Raw genomic sequence first — 23,658 nt, forward strand, 5'->3', positions numbered from 1 at the left:
TAACATGTAGTTATGTACAACATTAGTTAATATATAGAAATCTTGCAACCTTAGAAGCTTATATCATTCTTTATTTTATGGTTATTATAGGTAATACATCTACATTTGTTATATACCCCATAAGGCAATGTTATGATTTTACTTTTAAAGTTCTTCGGTTAATAAAGAAATTAGAAAGAAAAAGAGAATGCACTCTTTTGCATTTACCGAGTTTTGCTATGTCCAGTGCTTTTTACTATTTTCTGAAGAGTCAGGTTTCTATTTGGTATCATTTCTCATCAGTCCCAAAGCTTCCTTTAGCTCTTTTTGTACTGCAAGTTTGCTTGTGACAAAATTTCTTAGATTTCTTTTGTCTGAAAATGCCTTTATTTTGTCTTCATTCTTGAATAATATTTTTATTGAATATAAACTTCTGATCTGACAGGTTTGTTTGTTTTTTTCCTTTCAGTACTTTAAGGATAATATTTCATCTGGCCTTCATGTTTCAGAGGGGGATTTAGCCATCAATCCCAACAGGTCTATATTATTATGTACGTAATATATTTTTTTTCTCTTCCTGCTTTCAAGATACATTGTTTATCTTTGGCTTTCAACAGTTTGAATATCATACAGGTTCCTACTGCCGTAGGAAATCTTTGGCTGTTATTTCTTCATATATTTTTATGCCCCATTCTTTCTGTCCTCTCCTTCCAATTACACATTCATAATTATACGGTGTAATATTATCTAATAGGTCTCTGAGGCTCTGTTCATTTTCTTCCCCCAGTCTTATTTTTCTTTATTTTCTCCGTTCTTCAAACTTGCCCTGTTGATCTATTTCCAAGTTCACGCACTCCCCTTTGTCATGTCCATTTGGCTGTGAAGTCTATGCAGTGAATTGTTTTATTTCAGAAATTCTATTGTTCAGTTCTAGGATTTCCATCTTGGTTTTTTTTTTTTTTTAATTGTTTTTATTTTCCTGCTGGGACTTCTTATTTCTCTGATGAGAGTTTCACGCATTGAAAGCATGTTTTGTTTTACTTCATCGAGGATAGTTATAAAACAGTCGCATATACCTTGCCTGTTAGTTCCAACATCTGTTTCATTTCATGATAGAACTAGACTGATTTTCTTTTCTTCTCAGAACGTGTTTCATTTTCTTGGTTCTTCGTACTAGGATTATTTTGGATTGTATCCTGGACATTATAAATGTTCAGTTGTGGGTACTTTGGATTTTGTCATTTCCCACTGAGGAATAGTGTTTTTTGTTGTTGTTGTTGTTTGTTTGTTTTAATTTTAGTGGGTCCTTTTCTTGGCTGGACTTGGACTGCAGACTGTGTCGCTTATGCAGTTCTTATTCTGTTCAGGTCTTTTGCCTCTGAGTATGCTGCTTTGAGTCTGCTTTGTATCTGTGGTTCAGGTGTTAATCAGGGAGGTGAATATTTGGAGTTTGCAGGTCCCCTGTCCAGCTCTTTCTCTGGTGGAGCTCTCCTTCTTGCTTCCCACAATTCACGGTTTGCCAGTATTTCTTTTCTTCTCTGGTTCCCCAGGCAAGAAAGATTGTGGGTTTTCTGTGTCTCCCTTCACCACTGTGCAAGCTACATGGACTACACTGAGCCCCAGGCTAAAAGCCAAGATGATGGGAACTTACTGGTTTAGCTGCCTGTCTTCTCTTCTTGGCAACTGGTAATCTCTAGCAGACTGTGTCCAAGTGTGTCCCTTCTCCTGTAACTTCAGGCAAGTTTTTTTCCCCCATTATGTCTAAGCTTTGTAGTTGTTTTCTGTGAGAGGAAGAGGAATTGCTGGAGAGGTTTATTAGATCACAACCTAAAGCCACTTCTTTTTAATTTTTAAGAATCTCTCCTTTCCATGTTTTATTTTTTATGCATTATCCACTGTGTGTGTTTATTTCTGTGTTTCTACTGATTTAGTCTTCATTTTTAAAATGTCTTTTCTTTTGGGTGCCTGAGTGGCTCAGTGGGTTAAGCATCTCCAACTCTTGATTTCGGCTCAGGTCATGATCTTAGGGTCTTGAGACTGAGCCCATTGTGGGGCTCTGCGCTCAGTGGGGAATCTGCTTCTCTCTCTCTCTTTCCTCTGCCCCTAACCCAGATTGTGCACACATGCTATCTCTCTAAAATAAATAATTAAATCTTAAAAAAATACAGGTACAAAAATATTTTATTTCTAATTCTCTCCAGAGTTCTTTCACCATTTTCAAAATCTCTCTTTTTTTCTGATCACCTAATTTCATTGTGTTCAATAACACAGCTCAATTTCCTTTAGCTTATTTTGAAATTTTGGGTTACAGTTTTCATCTCTTTAGTGCATATGTTTCTGGTCCTTCTTCCCTTTTCCTATGATAAATTCATATGGAATTTTCTGTTGTTCATTTTTCAAGCAAATTATTAATATAATTTCAGGAGGGAGAGGAGGGGTCAGGATAACTTTAGGGGTCTTGTTTTTGTTTTGTGTTGTTTTGCTTTTACAAAGTGATACAAAATATCCCCATGTACTTTCTGAGAACTTCTTTGCTTGGTTCCCATCCCCACTTTTATTTGGACTTTCTTTCTCTTTTGTTTTGCATCTCTGCATCTTACAGCTTTGCAGTGTTCAGTTGGAATTCTATTTCCAGCAGTTTCTCCTGAGCACAGAGCTTTATCTTGAAGGTAGCCTTGGTTTGTTAGTGTTTAGAACTGCAACTCTGTCCCATCATCACTGTCAGATCTTATCACCTGAAGACCAAACACCCTTCTTGCTTTGACTTCAGTTTTCAGATTGAGCCATCACATTTTCTAATGAGTATCTGTGGACATTTTGGGAGTTCTCTTGTCTAGAGGACTTTCAGACGTTTCTTTTGGGTCCTGCAGTATGGATGCCAATACCATATGGGCATGTAGCTGTCTGACTTGCTTCATGGGGCCACTTTGCCACCCAGTTTTGTTGTAGATATTGTCAGCCAGTCTGTGGGTTTGTCATCCTCATTGATCTGCCTGCTTTTAGTGAGAGACTTGGGTTGATTCAACAACTTGTGTTGTTATTGCATTCTTCCCAGAATCTTCCTCTTTTGACATACTTAACCTGATTTTTAAAAAAGATTTTATTTATTTATTTTGAGAGAGCGCATGCACACAGGTAGGGGGAGGGGCAGGGGCAGCGGGAAAGAGAGAATCTCAAGCAGGCAACACACTCAGCACAGAGTCTGATGTGGGGCTTGATCCCACAACTGTGAGACATGAAATCTGTGAAGCTGATGAGCTTCAGTGAAAACTGTGAGCTGAAATCAAGAATTGGACGCTTAATTGACTCAGCCACCCAGGCGCCCCACCTGACTTTTTTTTTTTTTTTTAACCCTGTTTTCTGGTATTAAAATCCATTCCTTGAAAAAAATGACTGTTACTTTTAGAACCAGGCTGTGACTTTTCATCCACTTTCTATGCCTGTGTCAAAATGAAGTTTCAAGAACCTGTTTACTCTTTCTTTATCCTTGTTGCCATTAAGAGAGGACCCAAACCAGTAAATATGGGAATGTCCACATCAATGGCAGTATTGTGCTTTCCTTTTACTAGTGGGTTTGTGTTTGCTTTTCAATTTTTTGAAATTAAATAATACAGTGTTTATATATACTATATACATATTCAGGGGATAAAATTATAACCAAAGCCAAGAGACTATCTAACAGAAGTGTTGGAAAAGTATTGACCTCTGTGATAAGTGAGGGGGATGAAATTAGAGCTGGATACAGGAAAGTACAAGGAATGGACTGCCTTTTAATCTGGGTGGTTGGCACATGAGTATATATTATTCATTTGAAATCGTATGCGGAATTCTGCCGTCTCTCCTATCACGAAGATAAACCAAACAGAGTGTCTGGGACACAGTGTGATTTCGGTATCCTTGAGAGGCCCTCCTGGGGACATCACTGAGCAGGGTCAGGAGAGAGCTTGTCCAAGGAAAGCAGGGTTTACCATTGTTGGAAATTTGGGTGGACATGGCAGTGTGTGCCAAGTACTGGACTTTTGGCAAAAATGTGATGAGGGAGTGGGTTACTCTGTATTTTTTACTTAAGATCAATATGTCTCTCGCTAGTTCTCAGAAGTAGGTCGAGGAAGAACACTTCTTTGGGAATAAAATGAGTGTCCTTAGCTGTTTCAGGAGACTGTGGAAGAGTATAGGAACTTCACTGACTCAAGAACAAAGAGAATCTGGGCTATAGTTCCTCAGGCATTCTGCTTTGGGTCAAAAATCCAGTATATGGGCTGTGGGGCTCTTGGTGATGACATCTTTGAACAGTCTGTCTCTTGAACAACATATAGTGTTTTCATACTGACTGATGGCCCTTTGTGCTCATGCACAACCAGGTCTTTCCCAGGAGAAAAGATGTATGGGAAATACATTTTTTGAAACCACGAATGTCTAAACATGCTTAATTGTTGATTTATAGTTTGTTCTACTTTGCAAGTATTTTTTTTTCAGAGTTTTAAAGGCGTTGCTTCATTATTTGTCTTGCTTCCAGTATTGCTTTTGAGAAATCCAAAGCTCTTCTGATTTGATATGAATTAAAAAAAAATCTTTAAAAGTCTGTAGGATATTTCTCCTGTCACCAGTTTCTGACATTTCACTATTATTTGCCTTGTAATGTGCCTATTTTTATTTATTGTCATGGGTCTTTTTAATCTGTCATTTTCTAAAATTTTCTTAACCAATATTGTTAATGATTTTAAACCCATCCGATTTTGCTATTGCCTTTTCCTGGATTTCCTTTATTCTGATGTTGGACCTCCTGGATTAATCATTTTTCTCTTATTTTGTCTCTTTCTGCTATACTTTGGAAAAATTTTCTCAACTCTATCTTCTAGCCCTTCTGTTAATAATGATTTATTTCCTAGATTGTGTTTTTTAATTTATAAGAACTCTCTTTTGTTCTGTTCTGTGTATTTTTTTTTATAGCACCTCAGCATTCATTCATGGGTAGAGCCTCTAATCTTTCTGATAATAATAAGTTTTTTTTTTTCCCACAGTTTTTCTTCTTTGGGCCATTTGGTGGTTCAGTGGGTTAAGTGTCTGCTTTTGGCTCAGGTCATGAATTCAGGGTCATGGGATCGAGCCCCGCATCCACCTCCATACTCAGCATGGAGTCTGCTTCCCACTCTCCCTCTCTTCCCCCCAACCCTTGCTCATGCTCTCTCTCTCAAATAAATAAATAATAAATAATTCTTTAAAAATAAAAAGTCTTAAAGCTTTTCTTCTTCTACATAGTTTCTCTTTCTCCAAGTTGGTTTTTTATTCTTTCTGGTATGTCTTCCATATTAGATGGTTGGCCATTCTTTGCTATCTACTCATGGTTAAGAGCTGGGACTACACAGCTAACCTGTACATATTGGTGAGCTATTTATTGGGGGAGCCCCTCATATCACAGTCTATCTTCAGATCTTTCCTCTTTGATTGGTCAGATTCACAGAAGGAAGGAGGAAAAAGAAGAGGTTTTCCATTCCTCCAGCCTGAAAAGTGAGGGTCTGACTGCTAGGTGTTGGGGAGTAGGGGTTGGTTTGGTTTTGTGTTCTGTATTCACATTTCATATAGCCACCACATTTCCTAGGGATAGGTCTGTTGCTCTGGTCTTCAACTGGGTTTGGTTTCTTCCATTCCAGAGACCCTCTGGTGTATATTCTCTTTGGGTAATATACTTCAGATCTACTGAGTTAGGGAGAGGTACTCTCTCCGGGATGAAGTAGGGGAGAAAATGTAAGGACCCAGGTGCTTCTTAAATAGCCTTCAGCCACTCCCTCTTGTTTTAGCTCCTATTCCTGCCCCACGCCTCCAGGGCCTGAGCCATCTGGTACTGCCAATTCCAGCCTTTTGAGAATTCTGAGATGCACATCACTGGACCTCAGCTTCCCTTGCTGCTGGCCTGGAATTCTGCCAAGTCAATTGTTACCTGTCTACTGGCTTTCAAGCTTCCAGAATTACATTTTTGAGTGTCTTGTTGTGTATTGTCCCTTTCTTCTTGTCTTTAAAAAATCCTTTTAGGGGCACTTGAGCAGTGCAGTTGGCTAAGGGTCTGACTGTTGGTTTCAGCTGAGGTCATGGATGATCTCAGGGTGGTAGATTGAGCCCCGTGTCAGGCTCTGTGCCCAGTGCTGAGTTTGCCTCAGGATTCTCTCTCTCTCCTCCTCTGCCTCTCCCCACTGCTTGCTCTCTTTATGTCTCTTTCTTAAATAAATAAATCTTTAAAAAATCCTTTTACTGTAGTTTGGTGCATTCCAGGTATTATGATTTGGATGGTTGCGTTCACTTTGTGGTCTGAACCCAGAAACTTCCATTTTTTCATGTCCAGCATCTTGTCATTCTTTTTTTTTTTTTTTTTTTTAAAGATTTTATTTATTTATTTGACAGAGAGAAATCACAAGTAGATGGAGAGGCAGGCAGAGAGAGAGAGAGAGGGAAGCAGGCTCCCTGCTGAGCAGAGAGCCCGATGCGGGACTCGATCCCAGGACCCCGAGATCATGACCTGAGCCGAAGGCAGTATCTTAACCCACTGAGCCACCCAGGCGCCCACATCTTGTCATTCTTATATCTTAACTTACATATAATCTTTTCAGAGGGGACTCCCAAACCACCCTACGTAAGGAAAGCATTCCTGTCGCCACCTTTGTTCTCTGTTGTAGCTCCTTGTATGTTTTTTTTCCGTTGAGTGTTTCTTTTGTGTGTGTGTGTGTGTGTGTGTGTGTGTGTTTCTTTATAGATGTGTGGAACAATTTTTTGCCCTCCTGATTTATCTTTCACACTTTACTATAAGCATCATGAGCTCAGAGTAGCTGTTTCATGTACTATTAGATCCCCAGGATTTGGCACATCATTGACCCCCAAGGAATATTTACTGAATGAGTAAAGGAACAAATAATGTATAGACGGCATGATTTAAAAGAATTGATGGTAAATTCTTTTTTTTCATACTTAGAAAAAAGAAGGGCAGGGTGAATAAATTAGCACGTATCTTATCGGCTTGTTGTGAGGTTTACAGAAGTTAAAAGGCTAAGATGCTTAGAATGGTGCCTGTCACGTTGTGAAAGAGTCTCTAAAGAGTTACGATTTTATATTTAATTGTTCAGTTTTGGTCAAGTTAGAGCAAATATTGCATGGTGGACTGAATTATTCTTGAGTATTATATCATATATTCTGAGTCATAGCATGTCTGAATTTGAACTCCTGATCGGTCGTGAATCTCAGCTTGGGCTTAGAGCTGTCACGGAAGACAATGTACTTTAACAAGAAAGCAGGATCCCAGGTATTTCCAAGTTTGTCCCACATAACCAGATATTTGCATTTCAAGACAGTGCTGTCTATAATTCATCATCTTATTTAGGCAATTCTGAGATATCTGTATCTTCTCAGGCAGTATCATTTATTTTTGGTGCAATCATTTTGCTTTGAAATGGAGCCACATTGATTGGATAGATGGTTGACAATTCAGATGTGTCTTAGTATTGCACTTAGATGTAGAAACTTAAAGTATGATTCATAGTCATCAGCCTCTGTTTATATCTCTGAAATTATTTAATTTCTACTGAATAGCTCCTCAGTTCCTGAAAAATCTATGATTATAGAGAGCTCAGTGCAGTTTAGCAGTGAGAGATTAAAACATTCTCTAGTTTTCATCTGCTAAATCTGTGTTTGGATTTATACTTCCTTGAACAAATCAGTAATACTCCTGTTTCTCCCCACCCCCAACCTTGCAGTTTCAAGTACAGTCTTTGGATGTCTTGTCACACCAGAAGGAAGGTGTAAGTTTGTGAGTCACTCTTTGGATCGGGTAGGAAGTCCTTAAAATTTGACCTCTTTGGTTCTTCAGTTTTGAAATCTTGATCTGAGGAGGTTACCCTAGAAACTTTAAAGAACAAACTTCTGTAACCTAACTTGATTGCATTAAAATAAAATAGAGCTCCATATTCCATGTCAAACCATTGCTAATACCACGAAACACTCAGTGTGAAGCACTGTCTTTATCATTTTCCCCAGCACATCATGAAATTGGACTTTCATGGTTCCTAGAACAAGCTCTCCTGACCAGTAGTGCAATAGACACTAGAACAGTAGTGTTCTCTTTCGACTCAAATCGTTTTCCCCTTTTTCTTCACTCTAATTGTCCCATTTCTGGAAAATGAAGTATTTCCATGTTAGGCTTTATCCAGGTGGGACAAAAAAAGACTTTCCAGTTGGCAAGTGGATAGGTCTCACTAACTTGTGCATAAAAGCATGATTTTATGTATTTATGTGTTGTTTTTTTAAAATGTGCTAAAAGATATATGGTGGGCCACAACTAGTTCAGTTGTTTCTCTTTATAGGTGACATGTCAGAAGGTGGTTTTGTCATTTATCTCCTATGTGATCTTAGGCAAGTTACTTAACCTCTCCAAAGCTTTGCTTTTCTCATCAGTAATATGGGGATAATAATAATTAAAAAATAATAACATAACTATTATTTTTGTCTTTATGTCACAAAGTAAATGCTTAGGATTTGGAATTATTATTGGGATTATTGTGACCAGTGGAAGGAGGATTATGACTTTTATGTTGTTGATTTATCCTGCCTGGCACATTGTGAGTGTTCAGTCAGTATCTGATAAACAAACAAGTGAGAGTACTGATACCTTTTCCTTCCCTTCTGCTGCTTGACTTTTACTTGATGTCTAAAATTCTCTATAGCACCTGATACATTGTTTCTCACAAGTTAGTTGCTCAAAAATGTAACTGAATAATGCCTGTGGAAATGCTTTGAAAAATGTAAATGGCTATGCTAAAGGTAATTGTTGATGATAATGTGATGGTCTACAATGTAATGATGTTGATGGTGTTGGCATCACTTGCCAAAGAACGTGTTCGTCACTGATCTCCCCTATCTGCTGAAAGGTCCAGGTAAAGTTTGTCACCTGGAACCAAAACCAACTGAAGTCCATATATGTAAGTATATGAATGCTTGGACAAATTGACAATGAAATTTGTGACATCTGACATCTTTTTTGCTTTTGAGGGGAGATTTGGCTCTTTTAGCTCTCTAAATAGGTATATCCTTTTCCCCACCCTTCATTTGTATCTTTTATGACATTTTGCTTTCAGTTGAAGAGGATGACCTTCCTTTCCTCAAAGAAGAAGGATCATTCTTTGATCAAGGATTTGTGAAGAACCCTGATTTCTCGCTAGACCTCCCAAACAATTGTTCTCCCCACATCTCCATTTTGGAATGTCTTTATTATTAGCTAGATTTATTTTTTATCTTTTAAAAAAGATAAGTCTCTGAATATAAAGCTGGATTTCAGTGCCAAATGCAGTAATAGGTTGTGTGTGTGTGTGTGTGTGTGTGTGTGTAGGAGGTTATATTTGATTTTTGTTGATAAAAGATGACTGCTTTGTATTTGTCTTCCTTATTCCACAGGTTTTTCCATTTTTAAAGTTCAGGGTATTGGTTGGACTGGGAAAGGGAAAGGAGAAGGATCACACATGTAACTGCTAATACAGTAGCGATTTATTGTCTGCTATGTGCCAGTCATTGTGTTGAATACTTTATTTATGTAATATTTAAAGATCCTTTAGCAATCCTGAGTGATAGATATCATTATCCCCATTTTATAGGTTAGGAAATCGAGGTTCAGAGAAGTTCATTACTTTACCCGAGTTTTTCATAGCTAGAAGTAGAAGAGCCCAAATTAAAATGACGGCTGGGTTTTAGTTTTAGTTGACCCTAATTTTCTATATGTTTTAAACTCTTTTTTTTTTTTTAAAAGATTTTATTTATTTATTTGACAGACAGAGATCACAAGTAGACAGAGAGGCAGGCAGAGAGAGAGAGAGGGAAGCAGGCTCCCTGCTGAGCAGAGAGCCCGATGCGGGACTCGATCCCAGGACCCTGAGATCATGACCTGAGCTGAAGGCAGCGGCTTAACCCACTGAGCCACCCAGGCGCCCCATATGTTTTAAACTCTTGTTTCCTCCATCTTTCTGTCTGTGAAATAGAACTTTTTTTTTCTGTGTGAAAAACTCTAGTTGTTGGGAGTGAGGTGAGGAAGAGGGTTGAGCTGACTCTTGTAGTAGCTGCAGAAAATTATGTATGTATAGTGAAATAATGAGAGACTTGGAGGAGCTGGGATGTGGGGCAGAAACGGAATAAAGAGACCACACACCCATACTCTCTGTGTTCTCAAGCCTTCCTTAGGAGCTGGTGAGTGCACTTTGCAGTTGTGATACCGGAAGGGAATGAGGAAGGGGTGCAGATGCAATTTGTGAAATGTCCTTTGTAAATCTTGTTTGGCTTCTGATATTAAGGGATTTATTTATTAATTTTATTAGATGTGATAGTAGTATTGTGATTGTAAGCCTCTTTTAGTTGGGGATTATACTTATGTGTGTTTTTCTTTTAATTTCTTAAAGACTTTATTTATTTATTTGATAGAGATCACAAGCAGACAGAGGCAGCAGAGAGAGAGAGAGGGAAGCAGGCTCCCTGCTGAGCAGAGAGCCCGATGTGGGGCTTGATCCCAAGACCCGGGGATCATGACCTGAGCTGAATGCAGAGGCTTTAACCCACTGAGCCACCCAGGCAATCCTACTTATGTGTTTATAAGTGAAATGATCTGATGAAAAACCAAATGCGATAGTGAGGTTTAGTGATACATGGCTTCATTTTATTTTTCTCTCTACTTCTATGTGTTTTAAAATTCTGCTAGTAAAAAGTAAACAAATAAAAAGGCCAAAACCAAACCATACCCTCCAACAGCTCCATGTAAAAATAAAGGATAGACAGAAGTTAGATACTAATGAGGACTTTTAAATGTGACTGGGCTAAATTTATGCTCAATGGACAGTAGACAAGACTCCAAATTCTGATATGTTGACATAACCTTATCTTCCAACCAAAGTTCTGTCAGACTGAATTCTTTACCAGTATCAGAGGTTCAAATTGTGTCTTCACATGGGGTAGCCTGGGTACCTCTGCCCTCGGGAGTTCTCTGTGGTCCTTATGCAGCAGAGAAAGGGAGTCTAACTCATCTGAATAGAATGGGTCCAATTTTAGCTCTGCCAGGCCCTGTATATTTTCCACTTCTCCTCCTAAAGTTATTTTCCCCAATTATTTTTCGTAAGGGTATGCTTGTGTGAAGGGTGTTTTATTTTCCTGCACCCAGAGGTGCATAGTTCTAATCTTCAGTTGAAACTGACTCAGAGGATGAGGACCATTTATATTCCTCAGCCCCGAGTCTGTGTCCTGAGCTGGTCAGGTGGGAGTAGGGCACACATTGTTCTATGACTGTAAGGTCATACCCGGTTTCTCATGCAGTTAATTCTTTAGAGTGGGGCTTTCTGTCTGCCCTTCTCACTCTTTTACCCTCTCTTCGTCTTTATAGACACAAGCCCATCCTCAGTCCTTCAGTCAGCTTTCAACCAGACCCCTAGATGGCTAGTGGTGAAATTGGGGACTTTGGGAGAAAGTGATATAGTAGGTCTTGTGATACAAATTGTCCTTCTTACAAGAAATTGGAAGGAAAGGAGGAGGGAATTAGTGTCATACCCAAGATCCAAAACCAGTCAATGAAAGGAATATAAATTCTAAACAGCTTTGCTGGACCAAGAATCCTGTGATATGTGAATTCATTCATTCATTCTCTTTCACCAGACACTCATTTAGAACCAGACACTTAACTAAATTCTGGGTATGCAAAAACAAGAGTTGGTTTCTGATCTCCAGGACCTGACAGCCTAGTGGAAGAGACACTGTGATAATGACTACAGTGTATAGTGGTGAGTGCTATGATAGAGGGAAGCCCTGTGTGTTAGGAAAGCACCAAGGAGATGCATCTTGTGGTAGGGTAAGTTACTTATCTACAGTGGAAATGGTTACAGTTAAACTTTGAAGAATTATAAAGAGTTGGCCAAGCAGTTAAGTATGGATTGCATTCCTGTAGAGAGAATAGTGGGCAAAAACCACGGAAAGGTAAGAGCATTATGAATTGGGGTTTTTGCAAGTCGTTTATGGCTGATCCGTGATACATATGGAAAAGACAGATGAAGCTTGACAGATGAGCAGGGATTTGTTCATGTTAGGCTCTTCTAGCTAATTGTTTGGATTTCAACCAGCAGGAAATGGGGAAGATTTGCATTTTCGAAAGATGACTCTGGAAGATCATGTGAAAAGGGACCATAAGGGTTTCAGTCTGGATGTCAGAGCAATAATCTAGGAAAGAGATTTTGCAGGCTTAAATTAAGGTGATGTCAGTGTGGTTGGAGAAGAGAGTAGATTTTATTTAGAGATGACTTACAGATAGAGCCATATGCACCAACAAGTAGAATCTTCTGGACCTGGAAGACACAAAAATGGTGAATTAAGATATGCAAGATGATTAAGAAGGATGTCTGATTCCTTTCTGATTCTCTAATCAAGAGAAGACATGAAAAAGGCACAAGCATAATTTTTTATTTTAACCATCATGGTAAATATTTACAGTATTCCAAATTCGTGAAGTATGTACAGACCTCTTTATTTATGTCTGTCATTTCTCAGTGAAAGCTTAGCCGAAAAGAAGATGAATCATTTAAAAGGGAGCAATGACAGCAAATCCATAAAGTCTTTCACTTTATGTAGTGGAAGAAGAAAACAATAAAAAATAAGATGGAAGTAGGGGGTATGCTTTCAAATCTAGAATATTAATCACTAGCTTTTGTAAAGAATGTAGAGGAAGTATTGTTTTAATTTCTCATTTGGTGAAACCAGAGGAGAACAAATCAAAGCAAACAAATAAGAACCCCTGAGGCTCAGAGATATTAAATGGTTTGCCTGAGGTCACACATAGCTGCAGATGGGGACTGACACTGCATTCCAGATCTCTCTGCAGGACCCCGTGATGGCTCCATGACAGGTACCCACAATGTTTAGGTTCCAAGTCATGAAAAGAAAAAATTTTTGAAGAAAAAAAATGAATAAGTTCTGCAAATGATAATGAAGAACCTTTAAAAATTTTTGGAGTAGATCAAGGGAAATGATTATTTGGAGTTGTACTGAATGAGAGATGGGAGAAAAAATCATGAAAAAATTTCTGCATTATTTGACACAAACACATTTTACTTAGCAATTACTTATTTGTATACATGACATTAAAATTTTAATGAATTTAGAGAGCATTAATAGGGTATAACAGAGTTGACATTAAAGCTTTTAATCCACTTTAACCACTGCACTGTTAAGGTTGACTGTCTGTGGTGCACCTAGCATTGTGACAAATTCTGAGGGAATTCGAAATGATGTTTAGCACAATTGTATCTTCAAAGCTTTGTTTTAGTTTTTTGCTTTTTGGTTTTTGTTTTTGGCATCCTCAAAGTTCTTAAGGTGTTGTTAGAATTACTAAGTTTGCAAACATGAAACTAATTTAGAACCATCTGGAACAGTTTATCATTAGTGACACATTTATATAATGAAGTGACAAAATTTTGGAGGCAGATACGGAGTGCTCTGAGCAGTCAGAAAAGGGAGTGGTGATCATGGCTATAGTCAAGAAGAAGAAGAAGAAGCCTTCTTATTCTTGAAGAAGGCTTCATGGATGGTGTGACTCTGAAGGATTAAAGGGATTTGATTTTTCAAGGAGAAAACTGTGGGACCAATGAAGTAAACAAGTTCTGTGTGTGTGTGTGTGTTTTAAATATTTTATTTATTTTTTTGACAGACAGAGATCACAAGCAGGCAGAAAGGCAGGCAGAGAGAGAGGAGGAAGCAGGCCTCCTGCTGAGCAGAGAGCCTGATGTGGGGCTTGATCCCAGGACCCTGGGATCATGACTGGAGCTGAAGGCAGAAGCTTTAACCCACTGAGCCACCCAGGTGCCCCTGTGTGTGTTTTTTAAAAAACACATTTAGGTTAATATTTCATCTGTTCACTGCAGTATTCCTTACAGAAGTAGTAGTCATCAAATAACCAGTCATCAAAAAGTAGAAAAAAAAAAAGTGAAATAGGGACAGGATTAATATTTCATGCTATATCATACAATTAAATATTATTAAGCTAGTAAAAGTAATTAAAGAGCAGCAGGGCCCGGTGGAAATACCTGGCTTAAAGCCAGGGAAACTATCTGGTCTACTACTTACTAGCTTTTTGCCTTTGGTTAAGTCAATTACTCTTGAGTTTGGTTTATTCAACTGTAAATGGCAATGATAAAACCTACTCCAAAGGTTATTGTGAAGATTAAAAATAATGTGTATGGAACATCTGATGAATAGCAGACATTCAGTAAACACTGTTCATTATTATTCATATGTATGTGACTGGTATACAAAGAGAAAGAGTCTTTCTGAAGGAAAGTATCTCTGTTCCTATCAACAGCTTTTTAAATTATTTATTTATTTTAAAAAAGATTTTATTTACTTATTTGAGAGAGAGTGAAAGTAAGAGAGATCACAGAGGGAGAGGGAAAAGCAGACTCACCTCTGAGGGGAGAGCCTGATGTGGGGTTTAATCCCAGGACCCCGGGATCATGACCTGAGCCGAAGGCAGACACTCTGAACCAACTGAGCCACCCACTTAAGCTCCCCTTAACAGCCTTTTCTTTCTTTTTTTTTTTTTTTTCTAATTTATTTGAGAGAGAGAGTGTGAGCAGGAGGGACAGAGGGAGAGAGAATCTCAAGCAGACTGTGCCGCTGATCATGAAGACTGACACAGGGCTCCATCTTACCACCCTGAGATCAGGAGTTGAAACCTGAGTTGAAACCAAAAGTTGGGTGCTTAACTGAATGTGCCACCCAGGCAGCCCCTATCAGATGCTTAGAACTGAGTATTTCTTGTTTGACTCAGCAACTCTGTGTCTGAAAATGTATTCTGAGGAAATAGCTAAAGATGTGTGCTCATGTTTGAAAGGATATTCTGTGCAACATTGACTAGAAGATTGAAAAATAACCCCAAATCTCAGATGATTGGTGAAAAAATTTACAATTTACTTACATAGATAAAATGTATATCCATTAAAATGAAGATGCAGAAATGTATTCTGATATGGGAAGCAAGGAAAGCAGATTCTAGAACTATATGCAGTCTAATCCCAATTTTGTAAATGTATATTTTTGCAGAGAAAATTTTGTAGAAGGATAAAACACAAAAATGTAACTATAGTTCTGAGTAGTGGGTCTTTAGATAATTTTTATTTTTTTTCATTGGACTTACCTAAAGTTTTTGCCTTTATATGATAATAAGCAAAGACTGATAGAAATTTAAAAATAGGAATGGATTGTTATTTAAAAATAGTGACATAGGAAAATGCTTGAGATTTAAAGAAAAAATGATTTAAAACTAATATATGATCCCAGTTTTGTTAAGTAAAACATTATCCAAATGGCTATTAAAAATTGTGCTAACTACTGTGGAAGAAAAAGGAATAGGGTGTTATGATAAAGCAAAATGAAGGTGGAGGAAAGAGAATCTGTTTAGACAGGGAAGGCAGCAAAGACGTCCATAAGGAAGTGATATTTTAAGTCAGCCTTGGAGTAACAGTAGGAGTTAGCCTGTTAAACGTGAAAGGAAAAACATTCTAGGAAGAGTGATAAGCATTATAGAGGTTTTTAGGCCAAAAAGTGGCTTTGACCAGTTCAGAAAACTGAAGCAAGAACCAATGTATCTGGCTCTAAAAGTATGACATGAAGTTGGAAAGGAGGCAGGGACCTTGTATAATATGGTAGGGATTTGGGATTTTGTTCTGATGGTTATGGGCAGCCACTGAAGGATTTGCATGAAATGGTTTGTATTTTGAAAAGATCTCTTGGACTGCTCTGAGGAGGAAGAACTGGAAAGAGGCAAGAGAGAACCAGGGAGATGAGTAAGTAGACTTTTACAATTGATTGGGAGATGATGGTGCCCAGTTACGATAGTGAAGATAAAGAACAGAAGAGCGATTGGAGGTATATTCTGGTGATAGCATTGACAGGACTTAGTGACAGGTTGGATTGAGGGTGTAAGGGAGAGGGAACAGGAGCTGTTAGGGATGATTTTTAGAATACCTTGTTGGGGTGACTTGGTATATTGCATAGATGGTGGAGTAGGTTTTTTTGAGGGGTAAGGGATGAGAAAAATGTTCAGCATGGAGCACGTTTACCTTGCAATATCTGTGACTGCTAAGGAGAGATGTTGAATAGATGAGGTCTGTTACCCAGAAGAGCTACAGGTCTGGGACAGAGATACGCATTTAAGAGTTGTTGGCACAGATCATGCTGTAGGCACTATGGATGGATGGGATTGGCTGTGGAGAGAATCTGGAGTGAGTGGAACAAAGAGTCTAGGGCTGAGCCCTGAGGAAATCTGATATGAAACATCAAGCAATGGGGAAAGGCTAGGAGAATGTGGGGTCGCTGCAAAGCCAGTGGGAGTGAGTGTCAAGGAGGAAGGGCTTGGCTGTATGGAATGTGTTGAAAGGTCTGCTAAAATGATGACTAGAAAGTGTCCATTGGATCTGGCAATGTGGAGGCTCCGTGTGATGGTGGGAGAAGGAGAGACAGTGCAGGGGTACAGGTGCATGACTGACTGGAGTGAATAGAAGAATTGGAAGTGATGGAGAGATGAGAGATTGTACACAACTTATAATCTTGGCTCTCAAGAAAGAGGCCAGTGCTGGATGGGAATGTCAAGTCAGGGAGAGGTTTTTGGTTTCCTTTTAACAAGGGACATTCTAGAGTTTATTTGAATGCTAATGGAAATGATTTAGTGGGAGGGGAACACTAGTGGTCCTATTGATGATGTTTGATTGGAAGAGGAAAGAAGGAGATGTGGGTAGGCTTTGCTGTCTGCTCTGTGTTGAGTAGGTACTAGGTACTATGCAAAGTGGTTGGCACGGGGACTTAAAATTCACAGTAGCTCCATGAGGTTGGTATGATTATCCCTATTTTACAGATGAGGAAATGGGGGATGAATAGAGGTAGAGCCAAAGTCTTGATCCAGAACTGTTTGATTTCAGAGCTTGGACTCTTAGCTCTGACTTACACTCTTGGAGAATTTCCTCTGTGGTGGTGTATTAGTTTGCTAGGCTGCCATCACAAACTAGGTGGCATAAACAACAGGAATTAATTTTCTCGCTGTCCTGGATGCCAGAAGTCCAAGATCAAGGTGTCAGCAGCTTTAGTTTCTCCTGAGGCCTGTCTCCTTGGGCTGCAGATGGCCGCCTTCCTCCTGTCCTCACATGGCCTTTTCTCTGTGCACATGTATCCCTGGTGTCTGTCTTATATCCTAATGTCCTCTTCTTAGAAGGGCACCAGGCAGACTGGATTAGAGCCTACTCTAAGGGTCTTAATTTTGACTTAATCACCACTTTAAGGCCTTATCTCCAAATACAGTTACATTTTGACATTAAGCCTTCAATATATGATTTTGGGGGTGGAGGGTAACATGCAGTCCCTAACAGATGGCGTCTGCTTTCTTAAAAGTATAAGGAAAAGAGTGGGTGTGGGGGAGTTTTGGAAAACACGGAGAGAGATGAAGCAGTGATTGAAGAAGGTAGTAGAAGGAGCTTATTGGAGAAATGTAGTCTGAGGGTCAGTCGAGTTTGGAGGTCATTTCTGTATATCTCAACTATCTGAGTTTCTGCAGCAATATTCATGCAGCAATACATGGTTGAGTAAAGAGTAAGACCTCTGTGCTGCAGTGAGGCTGCTGGTGGCTCACATGGGCTTAGCAACCAGCCAAACCACCTTTTTTTTTGGTGCACAAAGTTGAAAGGTTGATGTGTTCTAGTCACCTCCCCAGCACAATTACAAATCACTGTATGTCAGGGGCCTTCCTGGATGTTCTCCAATAGTCGAAAACATGAAAGTTATTTAAAAATAAGTCTACCACCGCTAAGATTTTGTTGCATTCACCAATGTAAAAATTAGTGTGACCAATTTTCCAACCAGTTCTAGAAGTTGTCCTTCATGATTACTCACCACTATCTTTGTTCTTCTTTCTCTCCCCTTCATTCTTTCTGCCCCGTTTCCATCTTTACTCATCGGTTATTTTTTTGGCCACCTCCTAGACGTCTGGCATTAGGAATAAAAAGAGGCAGCAATCTAGTGTGGGAGACAGACATGTATATATTACAGAACCAACACCTGCAAATGATAGGGGATATCATCAAAGTGATAATTCATTTGTTCATTTATCCTGCAAATGTATCAACTGCTTACCAAGTGGCAGGCAATGTGTTAGGCTTGGGATAGAGACAGGAGTCAGACACAGTTTCTACCTTCAAGAAACTTACAACCTGGCATAGAAAACAAACAGGTAAGTAAATAAAGACAATGCAATGTGACATTTGTAAAATATTAAGAGGTCTCCAAGTAGGGAAGGATTCTTTTCTTTGTTCTCCCTTGCATGTTTGGATACCTGTTGAAAGGAGACATGGCTGCATTTTAACAAAAGGAACTTTAAAAAGAATATTCATTCATTCCACACACAGTTTTGAATGCTTGTCTTTGTTGTGTAGTGCCAGTTTTGTAGCTCTTAAATTATGAGCAAACGCTGAGTTTGGGATCTTTGGCTTTTCTCTTCACATGAGTTTATTGTCCACAACCTGCCCCATCAACACCTTTTTTTAGGTGGTAGAATGATTAATGGTATTCCTGAAATACTTGACCGAAACCTGCTGATTATTAAAACTGGGAGAAGTCATAGTAACAAAGCTTTACTGTGATGGTGGGTGAGCAGCAGGCACATGCTGCTGAGTATTGATCTCAGAAACTATGTATTAATGTGTGTGGGGGGTCCCTGTCACAGGATTTTAAAAAGGCGGTGAACACACTGAGATCAAAAACACCGAGAACGAAATGGGTTTTTGTAAATTATGTAGGAGTTTCAAGTATCGCTTCTTTTTACCTTATCTCAGGAAAAAAGTTATTTACAACCAAATACTTTTGGGGTTCCTTGAGACAATGGATATAAACTTGTTGCTTTCTTCAGAGGTGATGTCTATACAAAGTCAAGGTATTATTATCTGCCATGCAGACTTATTTTTGTGGGGAAATGCTAACCATATTAGGGAAATAGTACAGGTAGTAGGAGGGAGAAAAGGCAGATTTGATCAATGGTATATGTGGGATTTAGAATCAACGATTAACCTAAAAACAGCTGGGAATTGCTTTGATATCATGCAGCGAACACCCACTATCTGCATATTGACTTCCTCTCAAGAGTCGTGTTCTAGAGTATGTCACAGCGGAAAGAGCACAGGATGGGGGCCAGGGGTATAAGATCTGATCTAGCTCTGCCACTGACAACTTAATTGCCTCATTTTCCCCATCTTTAAAATGACATGGTTTTGGGAAAAGGTCCCTAAGGTCCCTCCAGTTGTGATATATCATCATTCTGTGATTCTACGTCCCACGCCTGTCAAAAGCATTTTGACTTTTCTTAAGTTGCTTACACCAGCGTTTCAGTTAGAATGCGTCCAGGAGCTTGTATCCGTGGGCTGTTGGGAACAGCAAGACCTTGCTTCTCCAGGACTTGATATGTCTTCTGTTAACTGCTGACAGTGAGCCATACCACCTAAAAGGCTCCCTTGGTAGCCGTAAAGATTGAAAGGACAAATGGACAGTGTTGAGAGCTCTGTGGAAGAGGAGACCTGAGAGACGGTGATCATCATGGCCCCTTGGGATTTGCAAAGAGGAATGACTAGAACTGGGCCATTCACTGCAGCCAGGTCAAAGGTCAGGTCAGGAATGTGGACAATGCTGGTGACTCCAGGTAGGTGTAGGAGGGTAAACAAGCCCATTTAGTCCCTCCTGAATCTTGAAGATGTGAGCAGCCGTGCTCAGAAAAGCTATTAGGAAGTCTCCTAATTTATGAAAGTCCTTGGAAGAAAAATGTGACATTCATTTTTTATATTTTTATTACCACCCAGTTATTATATTCTTACTTAATACTCACCAAGTTACTCTCCTCATAACATATTCTTGCTGTTCAGACATTCACTAAATACGTCACATGTCTTAATGATCATGGATTGAATTAAAAATCTGGTTTTGACTGATGCCATTGTGCAAGAGACTCCCTATATTTTAGGATTTTTGAAGTGTTGTTGAAAGACCTTTGAGCTTTCTCCTTCAGTTTTAGTTCAGCAATCTTAAATATAATTCTCTAGTGGCAGAGATTATATCTATTATTATTTTGCTAATAATAAGCTAACTGGGGGGTGGTTATAAAATGATTTGGAATACTGCTTTTCTTAGTGATAAAAAAAAAAAAACAGATAATTTATGAATAGGATATTAAGCCAGATAAGTAAAAAAAAAATTTGTGTGCTGAATATAATGATAAAAAATTAAAGGTCTTTTAAGTGGTTTCTAACATGGAATTCCAGTAAAAATTTAACATATTTTCCTTAAAATATTTATTAAATTCTGTACCTAATCATTAAAAAGAAAAACCCCAAAACTATGTACCTAATACATATTACAAGATGATTTTTCTTTCTTTTTTTTTTTTTTTTTTTTTTTCTTTTGTTTTGCTTTTATCTAGTTGCTTCCAAGATTCGGTACTTACAAGAATATCATAACCGGGTTCTTCACAACATTTATCCTGTACCTTCAGGATCAGATATTGCAAACACCCTGAAATACTTTTCTCAGACCTTGTTAAGGTAAGCTTTAAAATATCCTCTACTTTGAAAGAATTATTAGGTAGTACTGCTGAATTGATTGGGGCCTAAGCTTTTATTGAACTGAAAGTTTTGAAGGGCCTTCTGTTTTCTTGTGCCCTGTCAGAAGAGTCTGGACTCAGGTTCTCTGGGGGTATGTAGCAGATCAGATCACAGACCTAAGTGGAAAAAAACAAATGGGTTGCATGGCTACAGCCTGCTTTCCCTCATTTTACATCTTCTCAAGAGATTTATATAGTGGTAAAAGGTTCTGTGTCTGGCATTAATGTAGAGTGCGGTGGAAAGGAGAATTTATGTTGCTAAAATTAAGAATAGGAGACGATCTTCAACAAAAGCAGAATTAAGTAGCATTTTAGGTTATCTATAGTATATCTTATTACTTGAAGTACGATCTGGGAATAACCATCTGCGTTCAGTATGTTTGACAATTGATGTGGACACTCTGGGGGGAACAAGAAGTGGGAAGCATTGGCCGCTTTGACTGTGACACAGAGACAGAAGGTACTTACCTCCTTTACAGTTCTCACTAGGAATAGGAAAAATAGGCAGATGGAGGGGAACCACTCAGGTGTTTGGGAAATCACAGCCACGAAGGGAGGGGAGCCCTTTCCTTTCCATTAAATTCTAAGGCTCAGTCTCTCCCTTCCTGACCATGATCTTTGTGCTACAGATCTGATTTTTGGAAACATGCAAAATGACTTGCTACTGTTTCTTTTGTGAGATCAGAATTAGGAACAGAACACCAGTGGGGACTGAGGGGCGTGGCCCTGGTGTTGGAGGTCCCAGTGGTCAGGGCTCAGCCATGGGCCGACTGAACGCTTTGCAGAAGAGGCTTCATGTGATCAAGTCAGCTACTGGTCTTCTCAGCCCTGCTGGGAAGGGCTTGTTCTTGTTCTTTGGAATACCTTGTCTTCTTTAGAACACTTAGTGCCCCTGTTCTCTTTTAAAGGGATTCTGTGTATCAAATGCATGGATTTTAGACTTGCCCAGGTATTTCATACTTGCCGAGTCGAGGACCTTAGGGGCAATTTCCCTTCTTTTCACATTGTAGGGGAAGCATTTTTCAATTTTCATAGTGATAAGCAGTTTAAGTTTATACAACAAGCATCTGAGTCTGCTCTTTTGAATTCTCCTTTTTGTCGTTGAGGTCAGAGTTCTCAATGGCAAGCAAGCACTTTCCTTTATCACAAATTCTGGGAGTTCACAAAGTGAGAGCTGTTTTTTCAGTAGGAAGGAAAATCTGAATTCACTTTGCCAAGAAACTGATGTTCCCATTGGCACTTTAAAGCCTACTGCTTAAATCTTCGTCATTGTATCAGGAATTTTGGAAATTTGAGATACTGAAGCCATGTTCGCAAGACATGAAATTTCCATTTTCTTGAGTGATGGATCGTTAGGATATGGTCATGGGTGATAACATTGAAATGGTAAAACTGGGATGAAGGTAATTTGTTCAAGTAGACTCTTCTCTATGCAATTGAGCGGAGTCCCTTTTCAGTGGGAGACAGTGTCAGCAACGACTCCTACTGGCAAGAGTAACAAAATGGCTGCCATTTATCATAGCTATTGTATGTGATAATACCAGTAATTATAGGTGTCAAGTGCTTTACATGTCATCTCATGTAATCCCTTTTAATAATTCTATGAAATGAGTGTAGTCTTATATCCATTTACAAACAATGAAACTAAAGCATAGAGTGGTTTCATAAACTGCTCACAATGACACATCTAGTAAGTGTTGGAACCAGCATTGGACCCTGCTGGTCCTCATCCACAGCACACACACTCAATAATTACATGACACTGCTTCTCCCAAGTACTACTGGTTAGCATGGTATGGAGAGGCTTCTCTTCGTAAAAACTTGGGTTTAGCCTTTGGGAATACCAGCCTCCCTTCTGAGACCAAGGCCTAGTTTCGGCTGTCCCTGAGGTTAAGGGAGGAAGGGAAGTGCTTCATGCAAAGACTTGCCAACTTTTTGGAAGTTAAATTTAGCTTTTCTTGAAGTGTCACATGGACAGCATTTCAATTCCCAGATGTTTTAGCTCTTTCTCTCACTTAGCAATTTGTTGTGCATAGCAGCAGGTCAGAGTGGAGTTGACAGCCTATAGGACATATTTACATGTAGTAAGAGGAAGAGTGAAAACCCAAGCAGGGTAACATGTCATGGGTTGAACTTTAGTACTTATAGGTTCAACTCTTGGGCTGAACCCAATGCAGTTTCATTCTTCTCTTTGCCTATCTCAGCATTAAAAACAGCAACAACAACGACAACAATAAAAGAACAATTCAAAACTCTTTCATTTCTTTTGCTTACTAGAAATATAGAAACTATTGTCCTGTATGTCCAAGTTATGACAGACCACTTTCACTGGTGGTTTATATATCTATACCAATCATATCTACATTTCTTTATTTTACTTACACTGTTAGTTCAAGACTGATGATATGGCCTGGGTATTTGGTATAGTAAGATCTTCTACTTACTAAAAAGATGGTTCCCTTTGCATTTTCATTGATTTTTACATTCAGAAACACTTCTTGCTTTCAGAATCCAGATTCTTGGGATGAAACATGAAGAAAGAATTAGAGATGAATTCTCACAGAGTAATCCTCTGACTTCCTGTTTGGATATTCTCAAGGAAGTTAGAATTATTATTATTTCTTTTTTTTTTTTTTAAGATTTATTTATTTATTTGACAGGCAGAGATCACAAGTAGGCAGAGAGTCAGGCAGAGAGAGAGGGGGAAGCAGGCTCCCCACTGAGCAGAGAGCCTGATGTGGGGCTCGATTCTAGGACCCTGAGATCATGACCTGAGCTGAAGGCAGCAGCTTAATCCACTGAACCACCCAGGCGCCCCAGAGTTATTATTATTTCTATTAAAATCTGCAAAATTAAGTATTGGCTGCTTCATTTGAGTCAGGATTGCATTTTTAGAGGAATAGTCCTGTGGTTTTCATGCATGGCACATAATCCTTACTGATTTCAGTAGAGTTTTGTACATTTTCCCAAAGGCAGAGATTAGCCTAGGTGTTTAA

General features: G+C 38.9%; 1 protein-coding gene across 9 annotated transcripts in view; it reads left to right on the forward strand.

The window, feature by feature from the left end:
• UNC79 (unc-79 homolog, NALCN channel complex subunit) overlaps nt 1-23,658 on the forward strand; it is a 240,367-nt gene that overhangs the window by 15,914 nt on the left and 200,795 nt on the right. For all 9 annotated transcript variants that reach the window (XM_059182968.1, XM_059182961.1, XM_059182963.1 and 6 more), the window contains exon 2: nt 20,483-20,603. Coding sequence is in view for 8 of the 9 variants with exons in the window: in XM_059182961.1 (XP_059038944.1) it covers nt 20,483-20,603 (121 nt within the window). In the remaining variant the exon portion in view is untranslated. The remainder of the gene's footprint in view (nt 1-20,482; nt 20,604-23,658) is intronic.

The sequence above is a fragment of the Mustela lutreola genome, chromosome 7 (assembly GCF_030435805.1).
Source record: "Mustela lutreola isolate mMusLut2 chromosome 7, mMusLut2.pri, whole genome shotgun sequence".
NCBI classification, from domain to species: Eukaryota; Metazoa; Chordata; class Mammalia; order Carnivora; family Mustelidae; genus Mustela; species Mustela lutreola.